The following is a 16,495-nucleotide window of genomic DNA, read 5'->3' on the forward strand; positions in this document are numbered from 1 at the left end:
GAAATGCTTCTTATGAAGCCACTTCTTCGTTGCCATGGCGGTGTGCTTTGGATCATTGTCATGTTGAAAGACCCAGCCACGTTTCATCTTCAATGCCCTTGCTGATGGAAGGAGGTTTGCACTCAAAATCTCACGATACATGACCCCATTCATTCTTTCATGTACCCGGATCAGTCGTCCTGGCCCCTTTGCAGAGAAACAGCCCCAAAGCATGATGTTTCCACCACCATGCTTTACAGTAGGTATGGTGTTTGATGGATGCAACTCAGTATTCTTTTTCCTCCAAACACGACAAGTTGTGTTTCTACCAAACAGTTCCAGTTTGGTTTCATCAGACCATAGGACATTCTCCCAAAACTCCTCTGGATCATCCAAATGCTCTCTAGCAAACTTCAGACGGGCCCGGACATGTACTGGCTTAAGCAGTGGGACACGTCTGGCACTGCAGGATCTGAGTCCATGGTGGCGTAGTGTGTTACTTATGGTAGGCCTTGTTACATTGGTCCCAGCTCTCTGCAGTTCATTCACTAGGTCCCCCCGCGTGGTTCTGGGATTTTTGCTCACCGTTCTTGTGATCATTCTGACCCCACGGGGTGGGATTTTGCGTGGAGCCCCAGATCGAGGGAGATTATCAGTTGTCTTGCATGTCTTCCATTTTCTAATTATTGCTCCCACTGTTGATTTCTTCACTCCAAGCTGGTTGGCTATTGCAGATTCAGGCTTCCCAGCCTGGTGCAGGGCTACAATTTTGTTTCTGGTGTCCTTTGACAGCTCTTTGGTCTTCACCATAGTGGAGTTTGGAGTCAGACTGTTTGAGGGTGTGCACAGGTGTCTTTTTATACTGATAACAAGTTTAAACAGGTGCCATTACTACAGGTAATGAGTGGAGGAAAGAGGAGACTCTTAAAGAAGAAGTTACAGGTCTGTTAGAGCCAGAAATCTTGATTGTTTGTTTCTGACGAAATACTTATTTTCCACCATAATATGCAAAAAAAATGATTAAAAAAACAGACAATGTGATTTTCTGGATTTTTTTTTTCTCAGTTTGTCTCCCATAGTTGAGGTCTACCTATGATGTAAATTACAGACGCCTCTCATCTTTTTAAGTGGTGGAACTTGCACTATTGCTGACTGACTAAATACTTTTTTGCCCCACTGTATATACTATATACAGGAGATGACACACAGGTATATACTATATACAGGAGGAGATGACACACACATATATACTATATACAGGGGAGATGACACACAGGTATATACTATATACAGGAGGAGATGACACACTGGTATATACTATATACAGGGGAGATGACATACAGGTACATACTATATACAGGGGAGATGACACACAGGTATATACTATATACAGGCGAGATGACACACATGTATATACTATATACAGGAGGAGATGACACACTGGTATATACTATATACAGGGGAGATGACATACAGGTACATACTATATACAGGGGAGATGACACACAGGTATATACTATATACAGGCGAGATGACACACATGTATATACTATATACAGGGGAGATGACACACGGGTATATACTATATACAGGAGGAGATGACACACAGGTATATACTATGTACAGGAGGAGATGACACACAGGTATATACTATATACAGGAGCAGATGGCACACAGGTATATACTATATACAGGAGGAGATGACACACGTATATACTATATACAGGAGGAGATGAGACATAGGTATTTAGAGGAGGAGATGACATACAGCTGGTATATACTATATACAGGGGAGATGACATACAGGTATATACTATATACAGGAGATGACATACAGGTAAATACTATATATAGGAGGAGATGACATACAGGTATATAGTATATACAGAAGAGATGACATACAGGTATATACTATATACAGGAGAAGATGACACAGGTATATACAATATACAGGAGGAGATGACATACAGCAGGTATATACTATTTACAGGGGAGATGACATACAGGTATATACTATATACAGGAGATGATATACAGGTGTATACTATATATAAGGGAGATAACAAACATGTATATACTGAGGAGAAAATGAGGGGTGTGGGGTGAAAATGAGAGGTGTGACGTGAAAATGAAAAGGTGTGAGTGCAAAATGAGGAGTGAGGGAAAATAGTGGAGTGATCGGAAAATGACAGATGTGAGGTTGAAATGACAAGTGTTAGGGGGGAATGAGAGGAGTGAGGGGGAAAATAAGAGGAGTGAGGGGGAAAATGAGAGGTGTAAGGGAGAAAATGAGAGATGTGAAGGGGAAAATGAGAGGCGTGATGGGAAAATAAGAGAAGTTAGGTGCTATGTTGTGAATTCTGTGGCTGAATTCACTCCTGTGGTCACAAGTGGTACTGCAGCTTCTGAGCTTCCTCCTTCAGGTGTTCTGGTGAGCTCGTTGACTGCTTCATTACTTAACTCCGCCTGATGCTGCTATCCTTGCTCCTTGTCAATGTTTCAGTGTTGGATCTGAGCTTCTCCTGATTGTTCCTGTGACTTGCTGCTCTGTATAGCTAAGTGCTTTTTGCTTTTTTGTTGCTTTTTTTCTGTCCAGCTTGTCTTTTGTTTTGCTGGAAGCTCTGAGACGCAAAGGGTGTACCGCCGTACCGTTAGTTCGGCACGGTGGGTTTTTTTTGCCCCCTTTGCGTGGTTTTGCTTTAGGGTTTTTTGTAGACTGCAAAGTTCGCTTTACTGTCCTCGCTCTGTCCTAGAATATCGGGCCCCACTTTGCTGAATCTATTTCATCCCTACGTTTTGTCTTTTCATCTTACTCACAGTCATTATATGTGGGGGGCTGCCTTTTCCTTTGGGGAATTTCTCTGGGGCAAGTCAGGCCTATTTTTCTATCTTAAGGCTAGCTAGTTTCTTAGGCTGTGCCGAGTTGCCTAGGTAGTTGTTAGGCGCAATCCACAGCCGCTTTTAGTTGTGTTTAGGATAGGATCAGGTGTGCAGTCTACAGAGTTTCCACGTCTCAGAGCTCGTTCTTGTATTTTTGGGTATTTGTCAGATCACTGTGTGCGCTCTGATCGCTAAGCACACTGTGTTTCTGGATTGCCTCCATAACACCTGTCATTAGCAAACATAACAGTGCTATAACTAACCACAGATATTTACTATGCCCAGGCAACGCCGGGCTCTTCAGCTAGTATATATATATATATATATATATATATATATATATATACTAGATAGTGGCCCAATTCTAACGCATTGGGTATTCTAGAATATGCATGTCCACGTAGTATATTGCCCAGTGGCGTAGTATATTGCCCAGTGAAGTAGTATATTGCTCAGTGACGTAGTATATTGCCCAGTTACGTAGTATATTGCCCAGTTATGTAGTATATTGCCCAGTTACGTTGTATATTGCCCAGTGACGTAGTATATTGCCCAGCCACGTAGTATATTGCCCAGTTACTTAGTATATTGCCCAGTGACGTAGTATATTGCCCAGTGACGTAGTATACAGCACAGAGCCACGTAGTATATTGCCCAGCCACGTAGTATATTGCCCAGCGACGTATGTCACAGGTTAAAAAATAAAAAATAAACATATACTCACCTTCTGAGGGGCCCCTTGTAGTTCTGTCGCCTGTGTTCGGTTGGCGGTGGCGGCTTCCGGTCCAAGGGTGTGATGACGTCGCGGTCACATGACCGTGATGTCACGGCAGGTCCTTCTCGCGCAGGCGCGCAGGGCCTGTGATGACATCGTGGTCACATGACTGTGACATCATGGCAGGTCCTTGTCGCACACCAACCTTAGCACCGGAACCTGCCGCTTGCATGGATCGGTCACCGGAGCATCGGAAAGGCGGCGGAAGGTGAGTATATAATGATTTGTTATTTTTTTTTTATTTTTAACATTAGATGTTTTTACTATTGAGGCTGCATAGGCAGCATCAATATTAAAAACTTGGTCACACAGGGTTAATAGTGGCGGTAACGGAGTGAGTTACCCGCGGCATAACGCGGTCCGTTACCGCTGGCATTAACCCTGTGTGAGCCGTGACTGCGGGGAGTATGGAGCGGGCGCCGGGCAGTGACTGCAGGGGAGTAGGGAGGGACTAATTGGACTGTGCCTGTCGCTGATTGGTCACAGCAGCCATGACAGGCAGCTGGCGAGGCCAAATAGCGAATGAATATCCGTGACGGACAGACAGAAAGACGGAAGTACCCCTTAAACAATTATATATATAGATTAAACATTAAAGAAGCACTCTTCCTTCTCCCATATAAAGTTTTTATCCTCTTAATTGCAGTCATCATATTATATACGTACTTACAATTGCTCATTTTGCCTTTCTACCCAAATAATTCTGTTTTCCATTAGGTCTATGACATCACGATTAAACACAGAGTATCTGACTCCTAAGCTCTATGTACAAAAGGGAGGTACATTTCCCCTGCTTGAGTGATAAGTCACTGCAAAAGTCCCTGGCTTGTGGGAGCAGCTTGGCCAGGAGTTGAAGAGGGGAATGATAACTGCAGGGACAAGAAATTTTCTGTTTCTACATAGAGCAGAGAAAAGAGAAGATTTATCTGGGTAGAAAGGCAAAATGAGCAATTGTAAGTACACAGTGCTGTATAATATGATGATTGCAATATATTAAGAGGCTAAAAACTTTGATCGCAGGGGAGGCGCTTCTTTAAACTCTACAGAAATTCAGTATTTAGCTTAGCAGTTTTTTCCTTTACATTTGAAAAAGAAAGTGTCTTAAGCTGTTCTTTTTATGACTAAGGTTAACTATAGGGAAAAATAATAAATATTTCCAGTGATAATCGTCTAGTATTTATAGCCTAAAGCGATCACTCGGAATAAGTCAACCAAACAACTGGGAACTAGATCTCAGAGCGTTAATTTCCAGGTTCAAGAAACAAATGAGTCAATAACTCATTGTCCCTGTCTTGTGGTCACTAAGATTAGTAAAAAGACGTCTTTCATGAAACATTCATTAACTGGAAATTATAGCATTGGTCTCCTTATTTCTTAAAGAGATATTCTCAAGATTAGAAGATATCCCCTGTCCATGGGATAGGAGATAACTTCTCGATTGCTGGGGTCTGACCACTGAGGCACACACCAATACCGATGACTGAGACTCTGAAGAGCACTCTGTGAATGGAAACGTTTGTTGATCATGTGCTCTGCCATTGCATTCATTCTTAATGGAACAGACAGAGAATGCCTAGTTCTGCGCTCAGCCTGTCTTCGGAGCTGGCTCCATTTAATGAATGGTGTGACATGATCGAGAACCACTCCATTCGCACAGAGCTCTTCAGTGCCAGGTTTCTTGGGATCAGTGGGGATTCTAACGGTAGTACCCCCAAAGATCTGGCTGCTATCTCCTATCTTGAGGATATGGATTAACTTCCAAACTTGAGAAAACTCAATGGGTTGTCCAATATTAAGACAACCTCTTCTTAAACTGAATGTTCGGCCCCGATAAAATAATAACGCTCATACTCAACTCCCGTGCAGACCTTTTTCCAGCAGTGTCAGCACTCAGGGTCCTGGGGCTGTGATGCGATGGAATGTGTTGTGATAGGCAATTCAGTATCACAATGGACATAGCGATCAGAGCACATACAGTGATCTGACAATAACCCAAAATAATAGAACGAGCTCTGAGACGTGGGAACTCTGTAGACCGCAATCCCTAATCCTCTCCAAACAACACTAGAGGCAGCCGTGGATTGCGCCTAACTCTGCCTATGCAACTTGGCACAGCCTGAGAAACTAACTAGCCTGAAGATAGAAAATAAGCCTACCTTGCCTCAGAGAAATACCCCAAAGGAAAAGGCAGCCCCCCACATATAATGACTGTGAGTTAAGATGACAAGACAAACGTAGGGATGAAACAGATTCAGCAAAGTGAGGCCCGACTTTCTTAACAGAGCGAGGATAGGAAAGATAACTTTGCGGTCTACACAAAACCCTAAAGAAAACCACGCAAAGGGGGCAAAAAGACCCTCCGTACCGAACTAACGGCACGGAGGTACACCCTTTGCGTCCCAGAGCTTCCAGCAAAACAATAAGACAAGCTGGACAGAAAAAATAGCAAACAAATAGCAAAGAAGAACTTAGCTATGCAGAGCAGCAGGCCACAGGAATGATCCAGGGAAAAACAAGTCCAACACTGGAACATTGACAGGAAGCATGGATCAAAGCATTAGGTGGAGTTAAGTAGAGAAGCACCTAACGACCTCACCAGATCACCTGAGGGAGGAAACTCAGAAGCCGCAGTACCACTTTCCTCCACAAACGGAAGCTCCCAGAGAGAATCAGCCGAAGTACCACTTGTGACCACAGGAGGGAGCTCTGCCACAGAATTCACAACAGTACCCCCCCTTGAGGAGGGGTCACCGAACCCTCACCAGAGCCCCCAGGCCGACCAGGATGAGCCACATGAAAGGTACGAACAAGATCGGGAGCATGGACATCAGAGGCAAAAACCCAGGAATTATCTTCCTGAGCATACCCCTTCCATTTAACCAGATACTGGAGTTTCCGTCTTGAAACACGAGAATCCAAAATCTTCTCCACAATATACTCCAATTCCCCCTCCACCAAAACCGGGGCAGGAGGATCAACAGATGGAACCATAGGTGCCACGTATCTCCGCAACAATGACCTATGGAATACGTTATGTATGGAAAAAGAATCTGGGAGGGTCAGACGAAAAGACACAGGATTAAGAACCTCAGAAATCCTATACGGACCAATGAAACGAGGTTTAAACTTAGGAGAGGAAACCTTCATAGGAATATGACGAGAAGATAACCAAACCAGATCCCCAACACGAAGTCGGGGACCCACACGGCGTCTGCGATTAGCGAAACGTTGAGCCTTCTCCTGGGACAAGGTCAAATTGTCCACTACATGAGTCCAAATCTGCTGCAACCTGTCCACCACAGTATCCACACCAGGACAGTCCGAGGACTCAACCTGTCCTGAAGAGAAACGAGGATGGAACCCAGAATTGCAGAAAAATGGCGAAACCAAGGTAGCCGAGCTGGCCCGATTATTAAGGGCGAACTCAGCCAAAGGCAAAAAGGACACCCAGTCATCCTGATCGGCAGAAACAAAGCATCTCAGATAGGTTTCCAAGGTCTGATTGGTTCGTTCGGTCTGGCCATTAGTCTGAGGATGGAAAGCCGAGGAAAAAGACAAGTCAATGCCCATCCTACCACAAAAGGCTCGCCAAAACCTCGAAACAAACTGGGAACCTCTGTCAGAAACGATATTCTCTGGAATGCCATGCAAACGAACCACATGCTGGAAGAACAATGGCACCAAATCAGAGGAGGAAGGCAATTTAGACAAGGGTACCAGATGGACCATGTTAGAAAAGCGATCACAGACCACCCAAATGACTGACATCTTTTGAGAAACGGGAAGATCTGAAATAAAATCCATAGAGATATGTGTCCAAGGCCTCTTCGGGATCGGCAAGGGCAAAAGCAACCCACTGGCACGAGAACAGCAGGGCTTAGCCCGAGCACAAATCCCACAGGACTGCACGAAAGTACGCACATCCCGTGACAGAGATGCCCACCAAAAGGATCTAGCCACTAACTCTCTGGTACCAAAGATTCCAGGATGACCAGCCAACACCGAACAATGAACCTCAGAAATAACTTTATTCGTCCACCTATCAGGGACAAACAGTTTCTCCGCTGGCCAACGATCAGGTTTATTAGCCTGAAATTTTTGCAGCACCCGCCGCAAATCAGGGGAGATGGCAGACACAATTACTCCTTCCTTGAGGATACCCGCCGGCTCAGATAAACCCGGAGAGTCGGGCACAAAACTCCTAGACAGAGCATCTGCCTTCACATTTTTAGAGCCCGGAAGGTACGAAATCACAAAGTCAAAACGGGCAAAAAACAGCGACCAACGAGCCTGTCTAGGATTCAAACGCTTAGCAGACTCGAGATAAGTCAAGTTCTTATGATCAGTCAATACCACCACGCGATGCTTAGCTCCTTCAAGCCAATGACGCCACTCCTCGAATGCCCACTTCATGGCCAGCAACTCTCGGTTGCCCACATCATAATTTCGCTCAGCAGGCGAAAACTTCCTGGAAAAAAAAGCGCATGGTTTCATCGCTGAGCAATCAGAACCTCTTTGCGACAAAACAGCCCCTGCTCCAATCTCAGAAGCATCAACCTCGACCTGGAACGGAAGAGAAACATCTGGTTGACACAACACAGGAGCAGAAGAAAAACGACGCTTCAACTCTTGAAAAGCTTCCACAGCAACAGAAGACCAATTGACCAAATCAGCACCCTTCTTGGTCAAATCGGTCAATGGTTTGGCAATACTAGAAAAATTGCAGATGAAGAGACGATAAAAATTAGCAAAGCCCAGGAACTTTTGCAGACTTTTCAGAGATGTCGGCTGAGTCCCAATCCTTAACAGGATCCATCTCGATAGTAGAAGGGGAAAAGATGAACCCCAAAAATGAAACCTTCTGCACACCAAAGAGACACTTTGATCCCTTCACAAACAAAGAATTAGCACGCAGGACCTGAAAAACCGTTCTGACCTGCTTCACATGAGACTCCCAATCATCCGAGAAGATCAAAATGTCATCCAAGTACACAATCAGGAATTTATCCAGGTAATCTCGGAAGATGTCATGCATAAAGGACTGAAACACTGATGGAGCATTGGCAAGTCCGAATGGCATCACTAGATACTCAAAATGACCCTCGGGCGTATTAAATGCAGTTTTCCATTCATCGCCTCGCCTGATTCGCACCAGATTATACGCACCACGAAGATCTATCTTGGTGAACCAACTAGCCCCCTTAATCCGAGCAAACAAATCAGATAACAATGGCAAGGGGTACTGGAATTTAACAGTGACCTTATTAAGAAGGCGGTAATCTATACAAGGTCTCAGCGAACCATCCTTCTTGGCTACAAAAAAGAACCCTGCTCCTAATGGCGACGATGACGGGCGAATATGCCCCTTCTCCAGGGATTCCTTCACATAACTGCGCATAGCGGTGTGCTCAGGCACGGATAAATTAAACAGTCGACCTTTTGGGAATTTACTACCAGGAATCAAATTGATAGCACAATCACAATCCCTATGCGGAGGTAGGGTATCGGACTTGGGCTCATCAAATACATCCCGGTAATCAGACAAGAACTCTGGAACCTCAGAAGGGGTGGATGACGAAATTGACAGAAATGGAACATCACCATGTACCCCCTGACAACCCCAGCTGGACACCGACATGGATTTCCAATCCAATACTGGATTATGGGCTTGTAGCCATGGCAACCCCAACACGACCACATCATGCAGATTATGCAACACCAGAAAGCGAATAACCTCCTGATGTGCAGGAGCCATGCACATGGTCAGCTGGGTCCAGTATTGAGGCTTATTCTTGGCCAAAGGCGTAGCATCAATTCCTCTCAATGGAATAGGACACTGCAAGGGCTCCAAGAAAAACCCACAACGCTTAGCATATTCCAAGTCCATCAAATTCAGGGCAGCGCCTGAATCCACAAACGCCATGACAGAATACGATGACAAAGAGCAGATCAAGGTAACAGACAGAAGGAACTTTGACTGTACTGTACCAATGGTGGCAGACCTAGCGAACCGCTTAGTGCGCTTAGGACAATCAGAGATAGCATGAGTGGAATCACCACAGTAGAAACACAGCCCATTCAGACGTCTGTGTTCTTGCCGTTCAACTCTGGTCATAGTCCTATCGCACTGCATAGGCTCAGGTTTAATCTCAGGTAATACCGCCAAATGGTGCACAGATTTACGCTCACGCAAGCGTCGACCGATCTGAATGGCCAAAGACATAGACTCATTCAAACCAGCAGGCATAGGAAATCCCACCATGACATCCTTAAGGGCTTCAGAGAGACCCTTTCTGAATATAGCTGCCAGCGCAGATTCATTCCATTGAGTGAGCACGGACCACTTTCTAAATTTCTGGCAATATACCTCTATCTCATCCTGAGCCTGACAAAGAGCCAGCAAATTTTTTTCTGCCTGATCCACTGAATTAGGCTCATCGTACAGCAATCCAAGCGCCAGGAAAAACGCATCGATATTACTTAATGCAGGATCTCCTGACGCAAGAGAAAATGCCCAATCTTGAGGGTCGCCACGCAAAAAAGAAATGACGATCCTAACCTGTTGAACTGGGTCACCAGAGGAGCGAGGTTTCAAAGCCAGAAATAATTTACAATTATTTTTGAAACTCAGAAATTTAGTTCTATCTCCAAAAAACAAATCTGGAATAGGAATTCTCGTTTCTAACAAAGAATTCTGAACCACAAAATCTTGAATATTTTGAACTCTTGCCGTGAGCTGATCCACACATGAAGACAGACCTTTAATGTCCATTGCTACACCTGTGTCCTGAACCACCCAAATGTCTAGGGGAAAAAAAAGGCAAAACACAGTGCAAAGAAAAGAAAATGGTCTCAGAACTTCTTTTTTCCCTCTATTGAGAATCATTAGCACTTTTGACTTCCTGTACTGTTGTGATAGGCAATTCAGTATCACAATGGACATAGCGATCAGAGCACATACAGTGATCTGACAATAACCCAAAATAATAGAACGAGCTCTGAGACGTGGGAACTCTGTAGCCGCCAGAAGCAGCGTGCAGGTCGCCGGCCGAGCTTTCCTCCACAAACGGAAACTCCCAGAGAGAATCAGCCGAAGTACCACTTGTGACCGCAGGAGGGAGCTCTGCCGCAGAATTCACAACAGGAATGACACGTGACGCCAGGTGCCCAATCAGCGGTGGTGTCACTGACTGTGCCTTCGTACACCCTGAACATGAAGAAGTCCGTGATGAGCTGTAGCCCTCTTCATGTTCAGTTTGTAAGAAGGAGGAGACAGTGACGACAGGGCTGATTGGGCCCCGGCGTCTTGTGTCACAACACCACATCACAGCCCCGGGGAGAGCGAGTGCTAACACCGCGGGAATGGCGCCGGCACAGTAGGTGAGTATAGGCTTTATCATTTTATCAGGGCAAAACACATAGCTTAAGAAGGCGTCGTCCTAGTAATGCACAACCTCTTTAAGTTTGCTGCTTGTTTTATGGTTAGTTTTAAGTTCTAATAGAACAACAAAGGCTGGAAATAAAATGGGTTAATATCTACGCTGACAGAAGATCAATGATGAACAGAAATCAGTTACCCAAGGATGCAGCTTTAGTCATTGCGTTTCAAAGTAACACACTTCTTCATCAGCACAAACCACACTGATCATTTTATTGATATTATCACATCACATTTTTAGATTTCCACTCTGTTATATTTTTTAATCAAACCTCTGTCCAAATGCTTTATATGCAAAAAAAAGAAAACAGATATGTCCGATTTTTTTTATCCTAGTCACAGATCAAACGTGTAGAACACAGGAGTCGTCTGCGTGTCGTCTGAGTGCTGTCTGTGTCGTCTGAGTGCTGTCTGTGCCGTCTGAATGCTATCTGTGCTGTCTGAGTGCTGTCTGTGTGGTCTGAGTGCTGTCTGTGTGGTCTGAGTGCTGTCTGTGCAGTCTGAGTGCTATCTGTGTGCTCTGAGTGCTGTCTGTGTGGTCTGAGTGCTCTCTGTGTCGTCTGAGTGCTGTCTGTGCCGTCTGAATGCTGTCTGTGCTGTCTGAGTGCTGTCTGTGTGGTCTGAGTGCTCTCTGTGTCGTCTGAGTGCTGTCTGTGTGGTCTGAATGCTGTCTGTGTGGTCTGAGTGCCCTCTGTGCTGCCTGAGTGCTGTTTGTGTGGTCTTAGTGCTGTCTGTGTCGTCTGAGTGCTGTCTTTGCCGTCTGAGTGCTGTCTGTGCCGTCTGGGTGCTGTCTGTGTCGTCTGAGTGCTCTCTGTGCCGTCTGAGTGCTCTCTGTGTGGTCTGAGTGCTGTATGTGCTGTCTGAGTGCTGTCTGTGCAGTCTGAGTGCTATCTGTGTGCTCTGAGTGCTGTCTGTATGGTCTGAGTGCTCTCTGTGTCGTCTGAGTGCTGTCTGTGCCGTCTGAGTGCTGTCTGTGTGGTCTGAGTGCTGTCTGTGTGGTCTGAGTGCTGTCTGTGTGGTCTGAGTGCTCTCTGTGCCGCCTGAGTGCTGTTTGTGTGGTCTTAGTGCTGTCTGTGTCATCTGAGTGCTGTCTGTGTGGTCTGAGTGCTGTCTGTGTCATCTGAGTGCTCTCTATGTTGTCTGAGTGCTGTCTGTTATGTCTGAGTGCTGTCTGTGCCGTCTGAGTGCTGTCTGTGCCGTCTGAGTGCTGTCTGTGTCGTCTGAGTGCTGTCTGTGTCGTCTGAGTGCTCTGTTTTTACTGTTTAATGTGTTGAAGAAGCTTGTAATTTTTTTTTTTTGCATATTAAAAGATGGATGCCCCACTGATGGTAAAAATGAAAAGATGAACAATAAATGGATGAAAATCGGATCTAAAACTATCCAGTTCTATTCATTTCCATAAAAAAACATAAGTATGTCTGAATGAGGCACTTTCCTGGGACAAGCAATACATGTTTTTATATAAATGCTAATTACTAAAATCCACTATTGATAGGCCAGGTATGTATTTTGACACTCACATAATCTTTACAATCCAAGAAGGGATTTTGTCGTACCATTCCCACCTAAAAAAAAAATATTTTCTTACCAACCCATTTAAATGAGCACACGACTGCTTGAAACTTGGGTTAAATGGCCACAGCAGACTTTTATTAAATATCAGACACAAACTGAGGCAACCACAACAATGGCAACCAGAACATTATAAGCAATAGCAATGTAAATATTACATATATAATAACAATTGATAAGTCTGGCACAGAAACAAATCTCAACGGGTATCCCAACACACCAGCCCAGGGATGAGGTATCAATATCCCATAATTAATACCCCAACCCCGCAGGACCTATGCCAGCAAGTTACCTTGGCATGTAACACAAGCCCCTATTCCCCACTAGTGACGTCCCACCAAAAAACGTACATTACCAATAAACCAGCCTCTAAATCAGATCTATCCTCCTGCCGCTGTAATACTAAATTCACTTTTTTGTTTTTATTTAATCACAGGTGGGTGGACACCTTTGTCCCCGGAAGCAAGAGGAGGTAACTGTCCCATTCACCTCCTTTTGTCCCCTCTTATCCCTGCCCCCAAACTGTCCCCTACAATCACAAACCCCCACACATACACCTACTATACCATTAAAATTCTTAACCCTTTACTCCCCCCCTCTGTATTGTCATGTGGCTTGTACACCTATGGGGCCCCCCAGCCTTTCTTTACAATAAAATTTATTTAAAAATATTTATTGATCACATCGTGATTCGTGATGAATTTAGGCTCTGTAAAGAATTCCAGGAACCAGGGCACCAGACGTTCTCCTTTGGTAGTTTCGGCTACGCTGGGCATTTATCAAGCTATAGAATAAGAGAGATATCCTTCTATTGGTTCCTTTCTCTGCATTGCTACAACGTTGTGAAGGGCTGAACCAAGTGTGCAAGGACAAGAGTGGTGAACGAGCCTCATCTATTGCAAGCACACTGGGACTCTGTGATGTTTCAGTCACAGGCATCATGGACCCAGGTGAGGTGCCAGTTAGATTTTTGTATATGGTAATTAGATAATTAAAGGGTACTTGGACAGCCTCCTCTTAGCATTGCGGCTTTAAGTCTCCTCATCTCGACATGCTTAACATGTCACTCACAATACTTCTTGGATCCCGGTCAGACGCCTCTCAATCAGCCAAACCAGATCTCACACTTTGCACTGACGAGGGGCAGTACCCCAAAACACAGTGTCTGCAAATTGAGATTGTGGTTTTGACTTTTATCCTAAGTCATGTGACAAGGCTCGTTAAACGGTCAACACTGACTTCTAGGATTGCTACTTCCAATAGGTGGCACTAGAGTTCTAGTCCTCTTCCTCTCTGAAGAGACAATTTGCACATTGTCTGGCTACAAAAACTGTTGCAAACTGTGATACTTGCAAAAGGGAGTTCTACTAGGCAGTATCGGACTTGGGTGCCAAGGGTCCACCAATAACCATTAAAGGCACCCCTTTTCAGCTACATGCAAAAGTGACATTATCCTCAATCACAAATTTATATAACAATGCAGCAGATTGTAAAATGAATAAGATGCTGCCTATGTCTGTACATAGTGATTCAAGTATATTGTGCCAAGCACTGCTCATATAAGAGGGTAGTGGTCCACTCCTGCAAAGGGGCTCACCGGCGGATTCTCCTGTTCTCCTGTGGGCCAGTCCAAGCCTGCTACTAGTTACTAACCATGCAGGGTGCCCAAACTTTTCCATTGGCCCATTTTCCTGATTGCAGCCAGACAAGAGTCAATCAATTCTTGTTTGAGGGAATTTCATCTGTTCTTCCTTGGAAAAGTCTTCCAGTTCTGTCAGATTCCTGGGTCATCATGTATGCAGTATTTTGAGGTCAACCCCCAAATTTTCAATGATTTTCAGATGAGGGGACTGTGAGGGCCATAGTAAAACCTTCAGCTTGTGCCTTTTGAGTTAATCTTTTGTGGATTTTGACATGTGTTTAGGATCATTATGCATTTGTAAAAGCCATCCTCATCTCAACTTCAGCTTTTTTACAGATGGTGTTATGTTTGCATCAAGAATTTGTTGACATATCATTGAATCCATTCTTCCCTCTAATTGCAAAATGTTCCAAGTGCCATTGGCTGGAACACAACCCCAAAACATGCTTGATCCACTTCCTTGCTTAATGGTTGGCGAGATGTTCTTTTGTGTGCCTGTGTTTTCTCCACACATACCTTTGATCAGTGTGACCAAAGAGTTTTGTTTTAACCTCATCGGTCAAAAGGATTTGTTTCCAAAATGCATCAGGATTGTTTAGATGTTCTTTTGCATATTTCTGACGCTGAATGTTACAGTGAGGACGCAGGAGAGATTTTCTTTTGATGACTCATCTGTGAAGGCCATATTTGTGCAAGTGTCTCTGAGCAGTAGAGCAATGTACCACAACTCCAGACTCTGCTAAATGTTTCTGAAGGTCTTTTGCAGTCAAACTGGGTTTCTGATTGGCCTCTCTAGCAATCTTACAAGCAGCTCTCTCTAAAATTTTGCTTGGTCTTTCAGACCTTATCTTGACCTCCACTGTTCCAGTTAACTAACATTATGTAATTACATTTCAAACTGAGGAAAGGGAAACTTGAAAACACTTTGCTATCTTCAAGTCTTCAAGGGTGCCCAAACTTTTGCATCAGCCTATTTTCTTTTTTGTAGTTTTTAAAATGAAAAAAATATATATAATTTTTGCTTTTGACTAAAATACAGCACAAAGGAAATATGTCATCTTTAACTTTAAGCCTTTTAGAGAGTATTTCATCTTCAACTTGTTTAACCCTGCTGTTCTGTTGGTCAAAAATGACCGACTTTGAACTTCAATATTCTTTAAAATATTCAAGATGCGGCTCTGAAACCCGTGGCCGACCGACCCATCCTCATTTAAGTCAATCAACCACAAGTTTCAGAACCGCATCTTGAACACCCCAAAAAATACCAAACTTCAAAATAGGTCTCCCCAGACCGAACAGAACAGCAGGGTTAACTGTTCACATTAACAGTAATATTGACCCAGGGTGCAAGACTTTTACATGCCATTGAATGTGTATGTCTTTGGTAGAGAAATTAGATTGTGAACTTCCACAGTCATGGGAATGGCTGCAATCTCTGTACAGTGTCGTGTAATATGCAATCAATCAGAAATAAAAGCAGAAAGAAATATATGAAGCGTAGGAAACCTCAATTTCATATTTACAAAAAATCTGAGTAATGGGGCTTGGTAATAATATTCCACATATCAGATAAAGAATGTCACAAATAATAGTCTTCACCAGGGAACTATTCCTCCCCACCAAATAAATCTTTGGTGGTTTTCTCAGTATTAGTATCAGTATGCTATTTTCTGGCGTGTGGCATCTCACTTATCTCTGTATTCTACTATTTTAGACCTGAAGCTGCATTTACAGTCCACAGACTATGGAAACTTCTTGGCAAATGAGACTGGACAACTGACAGTATCTACAGTTGATGAAAAGCTGAAAGAAAAGCTTATGATTGAATTCCACTACTTCAGAAACCACGCTTTTGAACCACTTGCAACATTTCTAGATTTTATCACGTAAGTAGTAGATCCAAATAGTCTTAAAATTATAGATTTCCAGTAGTTTAAAAAGTACATGAAAGGGAATCTGTCACCAGGTTTTTGCTCCCTAATCTGAAAGCAACATAATGTAGGGACAAAGACACTGATTCCAGCCATGTGTCACTTACTGGGCTGCTTGCTGTAGTTTTGATGAAATCACTGTTTTATCAGCAGAAAATTATCTCTACAGGACTAATAAACCTGCTGCCATGTAGTCCTCCATATTCATAAGCTCCAAATAACCCCGCCCCCACCAGTGATTGTCAACTTTCTGCCTATGCACAGTGTACACAGAAAGC

The 16,495-nt window shown here is 43.9% G+C and overlaps 1 protein-coding gene across 1 annotated transcript in view; it reads left to right on the plus strand.

Annotated features, from left to right (window-relative positions):
• The window catches only part of LOC138642939 (V-type proton ATPase subunit d 2), a 74,830-nt gene that overhangs the window by 35,701 nt on the left and 22,634 nt on the right, over positions 1-16,495 (plus strand). The window contains exon 2 of the mRNA XM_069731569.1: positions 16,001-16,172. Within this exon, the coding sequence (XP_069587670.1) occupies positions 16,001-16,172 (172 nt within the window). The remainder of the gene's footprint in view (positions 1-16,000; positions 16,173-16,495) is intronic.

The sequence above is a fragment of the Ranitomeya imitator genome, chromosome 6 (assembly GCF_032444005.1).
Source record: "Ranitomeya imitator isolate aRanImi1 chromosome 6, aRanImi1.pri, whole genome shotgun sequence".
NCBI lineage: Eukaryota > Metazoa > Chordata > Amphibia > Anura > Dendrobatidae > Ranitomeya > Ranitomeya imitator.